Source organism: Epinephelus fuscoguttatus, linkage group LG23 (assembly GCF_011397635.1).
Source record: "Epinephelus fuscoguttatus linkage group LG23, E.fuscoguttatus.final_Chr_v1".
In the NCBI taxonomy this organism is placed as follows: domain Eukaryota; kingdom Metazoa; phylum Chordata; class Actinopteri; order Perciformes; family Serranidae; genus Epinephelus; species Epinephelus fuscoguttatus.
This window is the reverse complement of record NC_064774.1, coordinates 32,587,462-32,602,312: the sequence shown is the minus strand read 5'-3', so window position 1 is coordinate 32,602,312 and position 14,851 is coordinate 32,587,462. Positions and strand designations below refer to the sequence as shown.

General features: G+C 40.8%; 1 protein-coding gene across 1 annotated transcript; it reads left to right on the top strand.

The window, feature by feature from the left end:
* Window positions 1-27: 27 nt before the first annotated feature.
* muc3a (mucin 3A, cell surface associated) lies at window positions 28-14,408 on the top strand. The gene is made up of 12 exons (XM_049568886.1): window positions 28-576; window positions 693-808; window positions 3,766-3,830; window positions 3,970-4,015; window positions 4,105-4,160; window positions 4,296-4,417; window positions 5,917-5,979; window positions 6,109-6,280; window positions 9,428-9,592; window positions 11,031-11,119; window positions 12,969-13,260; window positions 13,622-14,408. The coding sequence occupies exons 3-12, from the start codon at window positions 3,766-3,768 to the stop codon at window positions 13,659-13,661; spliced, it is 1,110 nt and encodes a 369-aa protein (XP_049424843.1). The 5' UTR covers window positions 28-576; window positions 693-808; the 3' UTR covers window positions 13,662-14,408.
* Window positions 14,409-14,851: the final 443 nt, after the last annotated feature.

Below are 14,851 nucleotides of genomic sequence, written 5' to 3'. Positions count from 1 at the left end.
CTGATTCCAGTGATGCCTCTTCAACAACCGACCAAACTGATCCAACGGCTGCAGTTCTATCCACTGCATCCAGTAATCCCACTGCAACTTCTGGTCAAAATGGAACAACAGTGTCAGTGTTATCAACTGTGTTTACTAATGCGACTTTTGTCTCAACCACTGAATTAACCACATCAAGTAACCCCACAGATGGCACGTCAACAACCTATCTATCTAGTACAACTGTGGTAACAACTGGGCAAAGTCATGCCACCCCTTTCCCTGATCAGACTGGTACAACACAGTTATCTTCTGAGCAAACTGGTGGCACATACTCAACCCCTCAATCAGGATCAACTGTAGTAACACCAGTGCAACCAAACACACCGTCTTCTAACCCAACTTTGCAGCCACCAACTACAGCCACAACTAAACCACCTACAACTCCTTCACCTCAGCCAAGCAGTGGACCAACAATTTCCACACGAGAGCCATTACAATGTCAGAATGGAGGAACTTACAATGGCTACAACTGCACATGTCCTACTGGGCTCAGTGGAACTGTTTGCCAGTTTGTTAAAGTTTATGCTGAGCCAGGTAAAACAGATTGCTAACAAAGTATCATTTGAAACCCTTGGATTATTTATTAATTCATTTATTCATTTATTTTTTTGCCCTTTCATAGTCAAATTAACACTTGTTTCTCTTCACAGTTACCTTCAAGCGAACAGTAGTGGTTAATTTGGTCATTGACCAGGAATACAATGTAAAATATGACGATGAAACTTCACGTGAATACAAAGAATTTGTTGGAAACTTCACCAACCAGGTAAGATAAATGGATAAAGCATGCTTTTTCACTGGTTCACTGGTACTGAATATAACATTGCATTAATTGTTTTATATTGCCAATGGGCGAACAGGTTGTAATGTAACTCTGCTCAGGGACTGATCCCTATAAAGGACTCAGGCAGAATTTTTCTCAGAAAATCTTACAGTTGTGATTTTATGCTTGTTCCCATGCCTTGCCTCTCTTTAGCTCCCTTACAGTGCTCATTGTGTGCAACAGTAGACAATGTTAGCTAAGAAATGGAGTCTGCTAACATCAACAAATTGCCAGCACCCACCACAACATGAGTCCACACATGCTGTGTTTTATACATTTTATCGCTGTGGTAGGACAAAGACAGGCCCTCACTTAGCACCCTGTATTACCTTGGTTTCAGCCAGAGCAATACCTAGCTGACCTTAGCTTGTTTGCTAACGTGGACGACTTGCTTGCCAGCTAACATAGCCGTTATGTTCTATAACTTTTGGATCGCAGCTTCAGCTTAACGTTAACTTTGTTTTTTATTAATTTATTTATTTATGGGAAACAACATGACAAAAAGTCATACCTGCATTTAAACTTGCAACCTAAGTAAGTAATCTGAGTAGGCAGTCAATTACCAGCATAGCCATGTGGAATATTGTGCCACATGACAGACTATGCTCTGAACACTGATTGAGAAAGTCAGACATAGTCTGAGATAGTTTGACATAGTCTTTGCAGTAACTTGGCCTGACCCAGACCTCTGGTTCAGCACGGCAAAGCGGGGTGGTTTTGCCCTCCGTCTGCAGTGAAACTGCTGATTCATTTGCTCTGTGACCTTACCTTACTTTTTTGGGGTGCTGCTGCCACAATTGCAGGTGGATGCAGCTGATCCAGGATAAGTTGCAGCTCACGCCCCTTCATTAAAATGGCTGGGGAGCTGCCAGTGGTGGAGTGTGGTGTTGCCTGGTACTGCAGCAGGGTGCAGAGCAATGCAGCTGAAAAAGGAGGACCATCCTCCAGGTGTGCTAGGACACCGTTGCTGCTCGAACCTCTCTACACCCTAATTTGCCTCCAGGTGGTAGAGATGGTTGGTGATGTGGCAGATGTGGTTACTTCCCCTTTTCTCCATAAGGGCCACAAACTCAGCAGAGACAAACTGTGGACCGTTATCCATGGTGACGATGTCAGAGATGCCCCATCAAACAAACAGAGAAGCAGGGAAGTCTGTGACCACTGTAACAGACCCTGTCACAACCACCGCTGGCCACTTCAAATGGAGGTCATAGGCTACCACCAGGAAAAACTGATGCTGTGGAGTGCCATGGAGCTCCCAACAGATGTCCACCTGGATGTGTTCCTGCAATGGCCACCCACACCGGCAGACATGGGGACAGCTGTGGGCCGGTCTTCCCACTGACAATACAGGTTTTGCAGTCTTTTACCATGGCCTCTATATAGCTATAAATGCCTGGCCACCACACTTAGTCCCTGCTGCATTGCATCACCTTCACGATGCCCAGGTGACTTTCCTGTGCCATAGACATGATGCGCACTTTCAGGGTGCTGGGGATGACTGTGCAGAGTCCCTTGGACACACAGACATCATTCCAGCAAGAGAGATCATCCTTGACTCATTGGAAAGGCTATAGCTCCTCTTGGACTTCTGAGGGCCATCCCTCCTGGATAAAAGTGCGGAGATGGAAGAGCATGGGGTCCTGTGCTGACTTGAGCTGAAGGACCTGGTGGAGACTATGGCCTGTGGGGGAGTGTGGATCATATGGATAAGCTCTGGTTCCGTCCTGTCCAGGCCCAGGTTGTGTGTGGGGTTCAAGAGTAGCTCGAGAGAGCAGGTCCCCCCCCTACTGTCTCTCGGCCAGGAGTAAACAGCGTGGTAAAATTGTATTGCTGGAGCCTCTCTGACCAGCAGTGGCTCCGCAGTAGTTTGTACCCTGACCCAGCTGTAGCAAGCAGGACTGTGAGGGCCTGGTGGTCTGTCCACAGTGTAAAGTGCTGTCCATACACATACATGTGCCACCACTCACATGCCCAAACACACATCAGTGCATATTGCTCCCCCACTAAGAGCTTTTGTTCAGCTGAGGTGAGGGATCGAGAGGCAAATGTCACAGGGCATTCAATACTGTGCTGTAGTTGAGACCGCACAGCTCCGATCAGAGAGCAGTGCCCCTTATAACAAGGATTTTGTTTAAGTTACATACCAAATCTTTAAAGCAGTATGAATAGGAGATATGTGTATTGTAAATCTTTTTTAAGAGACTATTTTTTTTAGCAATACTTGCCTCAAAGTTTAGTCTGTATTTTTTTAAGAGACAATGACCTCTGTGCATCTTTTGTATATTGTGACATGTTGCATTTTGCCCCTTGCACAATAAAAAGGATCACACATTATGTTAAGACTGGAGATAGCACTCTCCAATCCAGTGCACTAAGCTTATAGTTGACAGTGGTAGTTCATTTAATACCACAGTCCAGTCCTTTCTTACCGGCTGGAGGGTATATGTTAAATAATAGGTACAAGCAACTTCACTGTGAAGTACTGTCCCTACTGAATACCCCAATCAGGAAGTTTAAACTGATACCAAACTATTGCAATCAAGCAACACCCAGAGCTGCTAACCTAGGCCTCTCACATAACAACGAGGCAGCCCTGGGGAAAACAGATGAAGAAATACCATCATGCTAATCACAGAACAGACTGTGACACAACCTATCTGTTGCTTATAAAATAATTATCACTAGCCTGACATTTATCTAACACAAGCAGCCAAAAACAGATGGTTATACTGTGGGGGATGGAACATCGCATTTAGAAGGCACCTCATTTTCTGTGTCTATATATCACTCTTTGTGCTTTCAGCTATCTTATCTCTAAAAAACATTTAATTACCCTGACAATAATGTTTCATATTACCCATGGTAGTACTGTGAAGACTTTTTTTAATTCTTTTCAGATGGAGAAATATTACCTAGCAAAGAAGATCGCACACTTCAAAGAAGTTGTGGTAATTAGTGTCAGGTAAACAAAATATTTATAATTGAAGGTGTCTTAAAGGCACAGATGCAATTTAATTTTAATGTACATACTAATATAACACTGGTTTAAGTTACCAAGCTCTTTTTCTTGAGATAGTGACTCCCTGCTTTTTTTTTCTTAGCCGTGGAGCCCCTTTGGTCAGATTCTTACGTAACCCTGTGGATGAGGTAAAGCAATTCAAACACTTTGCCAACAGCGCATTAAGTCAGAGATGAGAGGTGCAAACCGCTCATTATTTTTGTTATCTATATTTCAGAGGCAGTTATGGGACAAAGCCATGGCTTTCCACAGTATCACACCAAGAACAGAAAGGTAATCTGAGAAGAGTAAAGAGAGTAAGATTTTTCTTTTGCAATAAATAAATAAATGAACATGTTGTTAAAATTGTCAGAATTTCTTGAGACTTGCTCACTGAAACTGACATGTATGAAATTCTTTCTGCCTTAGTGTTAATGTCACACATGATGTGGTTCTGGGGATTCCAAATAATGCTAGTGCTGAACAACTATATTGGGAAGATGTTGAAGCAATTGTCGAGGTTGTTGAAGGCCTTGACAGCTGCACAGGAGGTAAGACAGAAAATTCATAATCATTTATGCATTGTTAGCAAAATGTGAAATAAGATCAGATCTATTTTCATTCAGATAACAACAGTCTGTTGTATGGTCATGGTAAACCATTGTTGTACCACCATTCGTTATATATTTCACTAAAAAACATAAATGCCAGTGGTACTCAAGGAAAAGTCAGGGTGTGACCAAAATCATTAGGATACCTCGTCTGGTAACTGAATGTCTATCAAAGTTGGCGCCAACCCTTTTAGGAGTTGTTGAGATATTTCACTGCACATGTGAAGACTTTGACATGTGGCATGTACTATGAAACCAGTTCAACTTACCCAGGACATTTTTCATTATCTGGCCTTGACTAAACTGTCACATTGGCTGTCTGGATAACCGGTACCACAAAGCTGGTTATCAGTTAGTGCAGTCAACTCTGGGTACTCTGGATACTCTGTAATCCTATAATGGAAAATGTAGAAACATTGAAAATACTATCCAAAAATTCACCATCAGACTTACATCACGTGTAGGTATCACTTAGCTATATGTGTCATTAGTTTAGAGTATTTTCGCTTTTTAGTTTGATAACAATGGAACTACTCTGAATATGTCATATAAAACACCTTAAAGTAATGCCAGGCTGTTTCTGCTACCAAAGTAAAGGGTGGAAAAGTAGCCTATGGCCTATGACTGATGAGATCAATCTGACCCAAATGTTTCATTTATAATAATTGGAGCCAATTGACAGTGTGTGGAACATTTTTTTCAACAAAAATTTATCTTTTTTTTCCTAGTGCTCATCATGTAGATGTCTCCTGTTATTTTGAGCTACAGTAATGGAATCAAAGTGTAAAATAGCAACACTATTATTGCTGACTAAAAAAAATTGCATCAGTTGTTGCATCCTGCTAAAACCATGTGCTTAGTGTGTAAACGATCTCTGTGTTTGTTAGAAGCTCTATCAAAACCAGTGGAAACAGAGCCCCAGAAAAATGAAATGATTCTATTGTTGACAATATATAGGCTACTCTATTTTACCTGACGCTCCGGACTTCTGTCCATGGATACTCTTTTCTTCTGTGATCTCATTGGTCAGTGATCAGGCTGTCGACAGGCTGTGATCTGATATTCTGAAGATAACATGCTCCAGAGCCAGTTAGCTGTTACCATGGCGATTTATTCCAGTAAAAAGAGAACCAGCTTTGTAGTACTAAAAACCCTGAGTTAACCTTGAAGTTACCTCACTAATTCCAAATCCTGTTTCATAGTACAGGCCTCTGGTGGTGCTAGATAAAAAGTAAGGAGATAACCAAAGTCTTTAGGATTCATCCTCTGGGGATGAATCTAACTAATTTTTATTGCAGTCCATCCAATAGGCTAAAAAGACTTGATTATCAAGAAACGGGATTAAAAAAATTGTCAGTTTATGTTTATGTTTACAACAAACAACATGCTGTTTATACTATGTATATGGCAATGTAATATTTTATCTTGTGAACTTCCAGAGTGTCCGGATTTCAACACCACCGCTCCGCCCACAGTGACTACAACAGAGGCTGATTTGGGATGTTAGTATTACCACGTTATTTGTTTTTGTTTTGAGATGTACCACTGAGTGTATGAATGATCAACTGGAATTAACATAATGCTGATTTAATTCTCCATGTCTTTGTCTTCCTTCTCCTGTCATGCACCAGCTGTCTGTGAGCAGTTTGTCAAAGATCCAGAAGTTGCTAAATACTACCAACTTGTGCGTAATGATGGGAAACTGACATGTGTGACTGTATGCCACAATCAACATTCACATCATAAACGATGCTACAATGGGGGAATCTGCTTAGTGTACAAAACTATTGGACCTCTGTGCGAGTAAGTTGACTATGCTGTCAGTTTGATAAGTATTTCTGGTGAACATCATGACAGATTTGCTTTTGACAGTGTGAACTCAGATGGGCAGCACTGATGTGAGCAGGATTGTTCACATAGTTGCTTGTAGTCTTTGTTTGTATGTAGATTTCCATTTCTGTCCCCCTTACTTTTATAGTTTCTGCATGATATTCTTACTAAAATGTCTGTAATGCTTTAGATTATGGCCCTCAATGTACATAGACTGTATAAAATGATGGGTGTAGCCACCGTGACATCTCCTTTTGGTTTGTGGACTTTGGGATCAGCATTTCAGCCATCGCCATCTGGATTTTTGGAGCCAGAAGTGACCATGGGTGCGTTCATAAATCCACTCTGATGCTCTACACTTTAATGAGAGTGCAGTTGTTTGAAGAGCATTCTATTTCTATGTGAATTAACGAAAAGTTACGTTAATCACACATTCACACCCCTCACACCCAAGAGTGCGCTCTGCCACTCCGAGCATGTGGTGGTCTGGATAACGGTACATTGCGACAGCTCGCCAAATTTACAAACCATCCAGTGTGTGCCAGAGTGTGCTCCAGCACTCTGCGTGAGTATTTCTGAACGCACCCCATATTTGGACGAGAGGGTGGAGCTAACCATAACATTAGCTGCTAGCTTGGTGAGCCCGGTGCATAGGTCTATAAAGTTATGGTTATCTGTGACATGTAGTCATAGTTAATATGGCATATAGAAGTGTATGTTAACATTTTTTAAGTATATTTAAGCAATATCACACGAGAGGGAGTGACGTTGTACTGTATATCGTCACAGCTGTGATTCGGTCATTCGGCCGAAGGCAATTACAGCCGTGACGATATACAGTACATCATTCCCTCTCGTGTGATATTGCTTTTATACAACAGTTCAACAACAGCTTAAACAGCAATGCTGAGTAAGGAAATGTTAACAAAAGGTGATGAAATAAATTATTTAAGTATGTTATATAGCTCCACGAAAAAAAACAGTTCCCCCGGTCTGTTGAACTCACAAGCTGCTTTGTATTCACATTGATCTGCCACTGTGTAACTTCGTCCAGTTCAGCTGATGAAATGTTGGCAAACCTGGATGTTGGCACGACCTCATCAGTACCTCATCAGATGATCTTTGATAATTCAATATATAGTGTATAGTTATAGTGTCAGTTTGCGTCAGTGTAGCGATTGTGACAGTTGGTTAATTAACGGTTGTATTTATATGCTATTTATAACACCTGTGAGCGGAGTGATTTTACTGTTACATGTCCCAGTGATGTTGTACTCTATATTAGCACTCACGGAATGCCTCTCGTCCAATCAAATTACTCAGTCGGAAATAACTGTTGTATAAAATTAGTTAACATAAGACAAGTTCGATCCCGGGCGTGGGAGCCCTTCTGTGTGGAGTTTGCATGTTCTCCCCGTGTCAGCGTGGGTTCTCTCCGGGCACTCCGGCTTCCTCCCACAGTCCAAAGACATGCAGATTGGGGACTAGGTTAATTGATAACTCTAAATTGTCCATAGGTGTGAATGTGAGCATGAATGGTTGTTTGTCTCTATGTGTCAGCCCTGCGATAGTCTAGCGACCTGTCCAGGGTGTACCCTGCCTCTCGCCCGATGTCAGCTGGGATAGGCTCCAGCCCCCCCGCGACCCTCAAGAGGATGAAGCGGTTAGAAGATGAATGAATGAAAGGCAATACCTATAGTTAACTATGTTAACTAATCTCACTGGAAAAAAAACAGGCTTAAAACCATCAAAACAAAATACTTACCACTAAAACTGAGCATCGCCTACGCTGCATCTTTAACTGCCTGGAAAACGCAAGGTCGGGCACTGGATGCTACTCTGTGCCAACTCTACTCCAACTTTCAAGGGCATGGAGGCAGGTTGCGTCTGAGGCTGCTAAGCAACCATAATCAGAACAGTACCATAGCCAATTTACTATAAATCCTTAGTGTAGAGCTGATCGTCTTTCAGGTGTTGTTTTGTGGGTGTGTACTAGGCCAAAATTATTGTCTGTGGGACAGATGTAAAGCTCTGGGTAGCACTGCACTAAAATGATCAACTTCTTCTCCATATTTACCACAGACTGATATTTACAGAGTAAGGGAAGGATATCTACCGGTTGTGACTGGTAGGTCCTCGTCACATGACATATGGTGCACACTGCGTTCCAAAATTTGAACTCTCTTTATCGCAGGGCACAGCTGTTGTGCTCTGAAAAGTAAGTGCTTGTGAACGCATGCGCGCTGTTACAGCATCGCTCTGGCATTTGAGCACGCCTGCCATGCGTCTCCATTGAAAACAATGAATTTAAGGGTGCAAAAAATGTAAAATGTGTACAGCCCCTTAGAGAGTCTTTCAGTACAACCAAATGCTGAACACAACTTTTTTAGGCAACCAAAACATTACAACTAACTTTCACTGACTGAAAACAGACTGAAAAAGATGATGGCACCCACCTGACTCAAAGTGGCCTCGCCCTTAATTATGCATAACTTTAAGCCATAATAACATTTAAACAGGTTCAACCCCCGTATTTGTAATCAATGCTGAAATTATCTGTAGACACCAAAACCATTTTTTTGTACCAGGCTGTAAACATGTTTATTTCTGCTGTAAAGTTGGACATTTTACCATGGGGGTCTATGGGGATTGACTCTCTTCTTTAGCCAGTCTCAAGTGGACATTAGAGGAAATGCAGTTTTTGGCACTTCTGCTTTGGCCTCATTTTTCAGCCCTGGAGGTTGCTGCTTGGCAATGTACAGTATAATTCTGAAACACAAGGGCAAAAGTCAAACATCAGAGTCACTGTGCCATTAAACATTTGAAGGTTAAATTAGCCTCATTATTGAAACCTTAAACATTTTTGGACATTAAAGTCATTTTAAATCACCAAAGATTTCTGTAAATTTCCTAAAAGCGACATACATACATATACATAACATATCCTGTGTCACCAATTCAAGGTTTATTTGTCATACGGTCCAATTTAATTTCAGGGTCCTGTTTTATGGATCCCTTAGACTGACAGATCAAACAAGGCTCAGTGTGAGTGAAAACAAGCACTGCTTGTTGCTGTCTCATAGTATCTGTAATTTAACCTTGTTCTTCCTCCTGATTCAGGTGTCTAAATGTGGAAGAGACATGGTACTTGAATGATGACTGCAGCCTCCCCATACATAGGACTCCTTTCTATGCAGGGATAAGCGTGACCCTTGCTTGTCTGTTATTGATAGTGGGAGTCTTGACTGCTTTCTTACTGAGGAACAAACAAAGGCAAAGCAAGAGGTAAGATGTACATGGATATTACAGGCAGTTTTTCAGCATACAAAGATGTGACAGAATGCTTCTGAACTCTAGTTTACTTCAGCTCAGTTAACTAAACTAAAACATAAAAAATAATTAAATATTGTAATCCATTTTAAACAAAATTATTTAAACTTTATACAAACAATATCTTAGACAAGAATGTGTGGACATATTTGCTTAACCCCAAATTAAGTTTAATGGCAGTGTTTATGTACATCCAACGCCATCATCTTTGACATTCTCACTTCCTACATCATCAGCCCATGACCAAGAGTTTTAGTGCCATGGTAGGAGTTGCCATGTGCAGATTTCTTAGAAATAAAATAATAAATAACATTGAACATTAAAAAAAATGGTTATTGGGATGTCATGCTAGGTTTAGCAGAACTGTCGTCATCATCAGCCTCCTCAGTCTGCTATGGCTTTGTAATGTCTAGTTCTGAGAGTGTACACACTAGGAGATGTCAGTTTTTAGGTGGCAGATTATTAGATAATGTAAGATTTTTGTTCATTTGGAATTTCAGCTAAGGTTATCCTCAACAAAGCTTAAAAAGCTCTGTCATCTTTGTTTTTAGGTATATCTACATAGGTTTTCCATTCATTGGTCAGTCAAATCCAGTCTCACGCAAAAGTTGTCGGAAACCAGTGCTTGTTCAATGACTTCTGGCATCAGACACTGATAAAAAAAAACAAAAAAAAAACATTCGTGTGATACACGGTTGGGTGCCGTTATTGTTACCAACACCAACAAAGTTAAGCTGGCAGAAATCTAAGTGGTGCAGGTGGGAGGGGTCGTGGATGAGTCCAACAATCACTGAATTTCACCCAGGAGGCCAATGTTCGCTTCCTGTGTGAATGTATAGCCAAACCCTGCTCTTTTTTCCTAGACCCAACTGTGTGCTTTTCTTGCCTAAACCCAGCCATGTACATGCGTTTGTTGTTGAAGGAAAAAATTAGGTCAATTCCTGGTGTTGTACTGACATAGTGTGTTTATTTTGAAAGAGACTGTCTGCAAACTGTACATTTCCTGTGAAATGTACAGTTTGCACATTTCCTGTGAAAATGGAAGTGTATTTTGACAGATAATGCATGTAATAAGCTGAAGTTGACAGAGCATCCCAGAACGTTCACTACCGACACACCCAGGGTACCTTACACGTTCTTTCTTGACATGCAAAGTCCATGACCAAATGTCGATATGTGACAAGGTCAGATTGAAAATGTGTTGAAAAATCATGTGTCTTTCATGTATCATGTATTTTTGGCATTGTGTCACTTATATGATAAAAACATTTCATAATATGAGTATTGGCTTTTATTTATTTAGGTATTTTCAATTTTATTCATATTTTGAATACCACATTATGAATGTTTCTTCTGTAAAGATATGATGAAACCTGCTTTGGTGTGTCTACAGGAGAAGGGACATTCAAGAGCAACTGGTGAACCAGTGGCTGAATGAGGACTTTGAGTGGTCCAGATCCAACAGTGACATTGACAATACAGGTAATTTATTTATCTCACACACACACACACACACACACACACACACACACACACACACACACACACAAACCAGTTTTTTTTCCCTGCGTTCTGGATGTCGCAGTGTTACAGTTGTGTATTTCATGTCTTAAGTGAGGCAGGGTCTGTTTTAGGCACTTTAGCTGTTGCAAACTCAGAAATATAACACACGCAAAATATGATAACAAACAAAATGTTTTGTTTGAAATAAGAAAATTTACATCATGTCACACTGACTTGCTGCTGGCACTGGATTTGAATATGTTTTATGCTTCCTTGTCCTATGTGACTGTGCAGAGGAAGGACTCAAAGGGACAGTTCACCCCGAAATCAAATATACATGTTTTTCTTCTTACCTGCTATTTTTAGTTTACATTGTTTCAGTGTGAGCTGGTGAGTGTTGGAGATATCAGCCACAGAGGTGTCTGCCTTCACTCCAACAGACCCACCACTACACCCACCTACCAAATCACTGCGCAGAAGGAAGTGTGCATACTTTGCTGGCTCACCTAGCACCACTGAGCTATCTAACATTACAGCTCAGCCGAGGAGGACGCCATTGATGTTTACATCTCACGCTGTGATGAGCCCCTCATCCTTGAGTAGATGCACCCTTCCTTCTGTGTGGTGACACAGTTGGTGGGTGTAGTTCAGTAGAAAGAACTTCTTTAAGCTCTGGTTTGGTCTCCATCTACCCTGAGAAAAATCTGTCTCTTCAGCCACTAAATGCCCTGCTGTATTTACCAACTAGTCTCTAACTGTATCTGTTGTTGAGCAGGTAGTGGACAATGAGTATATGACAACATTTTATGAGAAACAGCAACCTGCCGCTGCTTGAAACAACACTGATAGGAGTGGAGTGTTTTATTATTTGGTTTGGTTTTATGATTTTAAAACACTTCATCAAGCTGAGGGCAAACTGCAAAGTCTGTGGTAATTCTCACCACCTGTCACATTGGATACATTGGCACGTGTTTTACCAATGTGATTAGATTTTATATGTCAGCTGGGCAATGTGCAGTGATAATGAGGCAGGATAGTGACGCAGCTATTGTCAATCAATTAATGATTAATGGTAAATAGACCGGGCTTGTATAGCACCTTTCTAGTCTTCTGACCACTCGAAAGCACTTTTACACTACATGTCATCTTCACACCCACATTGGTGGCCGCATCTACCATGCAGGGTGCCACCCTCTACTCAGTAACCATTCACACACACCGACACACCAATGTAACCATCAGGAGCCATTAGGAGCAATTTGGGGTTTAGTATTTTGCCCAAGGATACTTCGACATGCAAACTGGGAGGCCGTTTACACGTGGCCGGCTATTTTCATAAACGGACATTTCACCGTCTCCGTTTTCAAAAAGATCTTCGTTTACACTTACCCGTGTATATATACACAAGAGCATGCCAAACCTGTAGGTGGCAGTGTAACGAGAAGCTCAAGCCTTCCATGTATCCATTGTCACCATAGCAACATAGGTCGCACTTTTGACACAGGCGCATACTGTGATGTCGGCTGCCTATAACTCCGTTTGTCTCCGTTTATCTCAGTTTACATGCAAACGCGCAACCGGAGTTTTCCAAAATCTCCACTCTGGCCGGAGTTTTTAGAAAGACTCGTTTTCAAAGGAGAAATCTCCGTTTGCGTGTAAACGAAGGGCACAAAAGAAGGAAGATGTCTCCGTTTATCAAAATCACCGTGTACGTGTAAACGGCCTCTGGAGGAGCCAAGGATTGAACTGCTGATCTTCCAACTGGTGGACGATGTGAACTGGTGAACCCATGATTGTCCAATAACCCCATACTCTTGTACTTCTTTAGGAGATTTCAACAACCTTGCTTACGCACATGAAGAAGCAGCTGTCCACGGAGAGGAACTGGAAGGTTACAGACAACCTGCACCTGTCGATATTCTCACTGGACATTTGGATACTGATGACAGACAGTTGAGCTCATCGGCAAATATTCATGGGCTGGACACAGAGCCAGTAACCTGCCACCTGCCAGTAACACCACGCCAGCACAATACTCTGACTACTAATACTCTCTCATTTTCTACTGTTGAGCATCCACAGTCTGACAGCCTGTCTCCCCCTCTGAGAGACCTCAGCCGGTCAGTACACAGCCACAGTCTTATTCTGTAACTGATAACTTAGCTTTCTTTCTTTAGTTCTGATATGTCATGTTTGCTTTTTTTTTTTTTGTCTCTTTCACTTTCTTTTTCTGTCTCCCTGTCTTTCTTTCTCTATTATTTTCTTTTACTTCCCTTTTCTTATTTTTTCCTGCATTTTTTCTTCTACTCTTTCTTTCTTTCTCTCTCTCTTTTCTTTTTCTTTTTTCATTTTTCTTCTTTCTTCTTTCTATCACTCTTTCTTTCTTTTTCTATCTTCTTTATTTTTTCTTTCTTTCTTTCTTTTTACATCTTCTCTCTTTTTTCTCTTTTTCTTTCTTTCTCTCTTTTTCTGTCTAAGCAGGATAAGCAGGCCCCAGATTAGGATATCCTGGGACCCCTAAGCTGTGCAATGAAAGCTGAGCCTTGACTCTGCATCACTATGGATGAAGTCTCAGCTCTTCTGTCAGACCTGTTTTTGGTGCTTTCTCTTTATGATATAATTTAAATTATTTATACCAGCTGCTTTTAGGTGTCAATAGCACTGTTTGATTTATTTATTTATTTGTTTGTTTTGTAAAATGGCAGCAGGGTAAGTGTTAGTGATCAAAATGCACTACATACAGTATATTTATGATTTTGTGATTATATAGTGAAAATACTTTCTCTTTTTACGTAAAGGAAGGACTTGAATTTCAAATGTTTCTCCATGCTGCTGTCCTGATACAGTGACAAATTGTTGTTTTAATGTATGATAATGACTGTTCAGTAACTATTGACTGACTGTAGTAACAGGGAGAGTAGTACTGTGCATGTTGACATGTCTTGACCGGTCTTGACAGAACCACAGTGGATTAAAGGATGTAGGTGTAAATAGAACTACAGTATCACAAAATCAGAATGGCAGAGTTGGTAATAATTCACTGTTGGTTTGTCGCTACAAGTAACTCCTTTCACACTACACACAGTTATTTGGCCAATTGTTGGTATAAAAACATTTGATTTTGACACTGAGTCACTTTATAAAATGGCTGACTGCCAGAACAATGCACTACTGAACTAGGAATTAGTTTTATTTATATAATTTTGCAAATCAATATTGTTTGAGCTTTAATGCTTTATGCACCACGTAGCCTGAATAAAAAAAAGTTCATTACTGAAATGGCTCTGTGAATTTCTTTGCTTCAGATGTCTTGATAATGATTAATGTCATGTCACAAAATTTACAGTTGTTGATGTTAATGATGGTTTTGCATCTTAGGCAATACAAGTTCCTTTGACTGTCTTCCAGTCTGTAGTCACCTCTGTACTGGACACACAGAATCAAACTGGGGGTAATTTGCTTGTCTGATTATGGTTAAGCAAAGATATGCATGACTCAAAAGCTTGACTTTTCCTTAAAGGCACAGTTCAACCCCAAATCAAACAAAACCTGTTTTTTTTTTTTTTATCAATCTACCAAATTAAGGGAACACTTAAAGGCCACAGTTTAACACCAAGTCATTTAAACTTCATTGATATCATTTTGTCCATTTATGAAGCACAGGTGATTGTGTATCAGTTGTGCATATTTAAGTGACAACAGGTGCAATGG

Bases quoted from the DNA above. Each gene is read 5' to 3' on its own strand.
- muc3a (XM_049568886.1), top strand. From the start codon at position 3,766: ATGGAGAAATATTACCTAGCAAAGAAGATCGCACACTTCAAAGAAGTT. The intron at 5,980-6,108 runs GTTAGTATTACC...GTCATGCACCAG, and splicing joins AACAGAGGCTGATTTGGGAT to CTGTCTGTGAGCAGTTTGTC. The intron at 6,281-9,427 runs GTAAGTTGACTA...CTCCTGATTCAG, and splicing joins ACTATTGGACCTCTGTGCGA to GTGTCTAAATGTGGAAGAGA.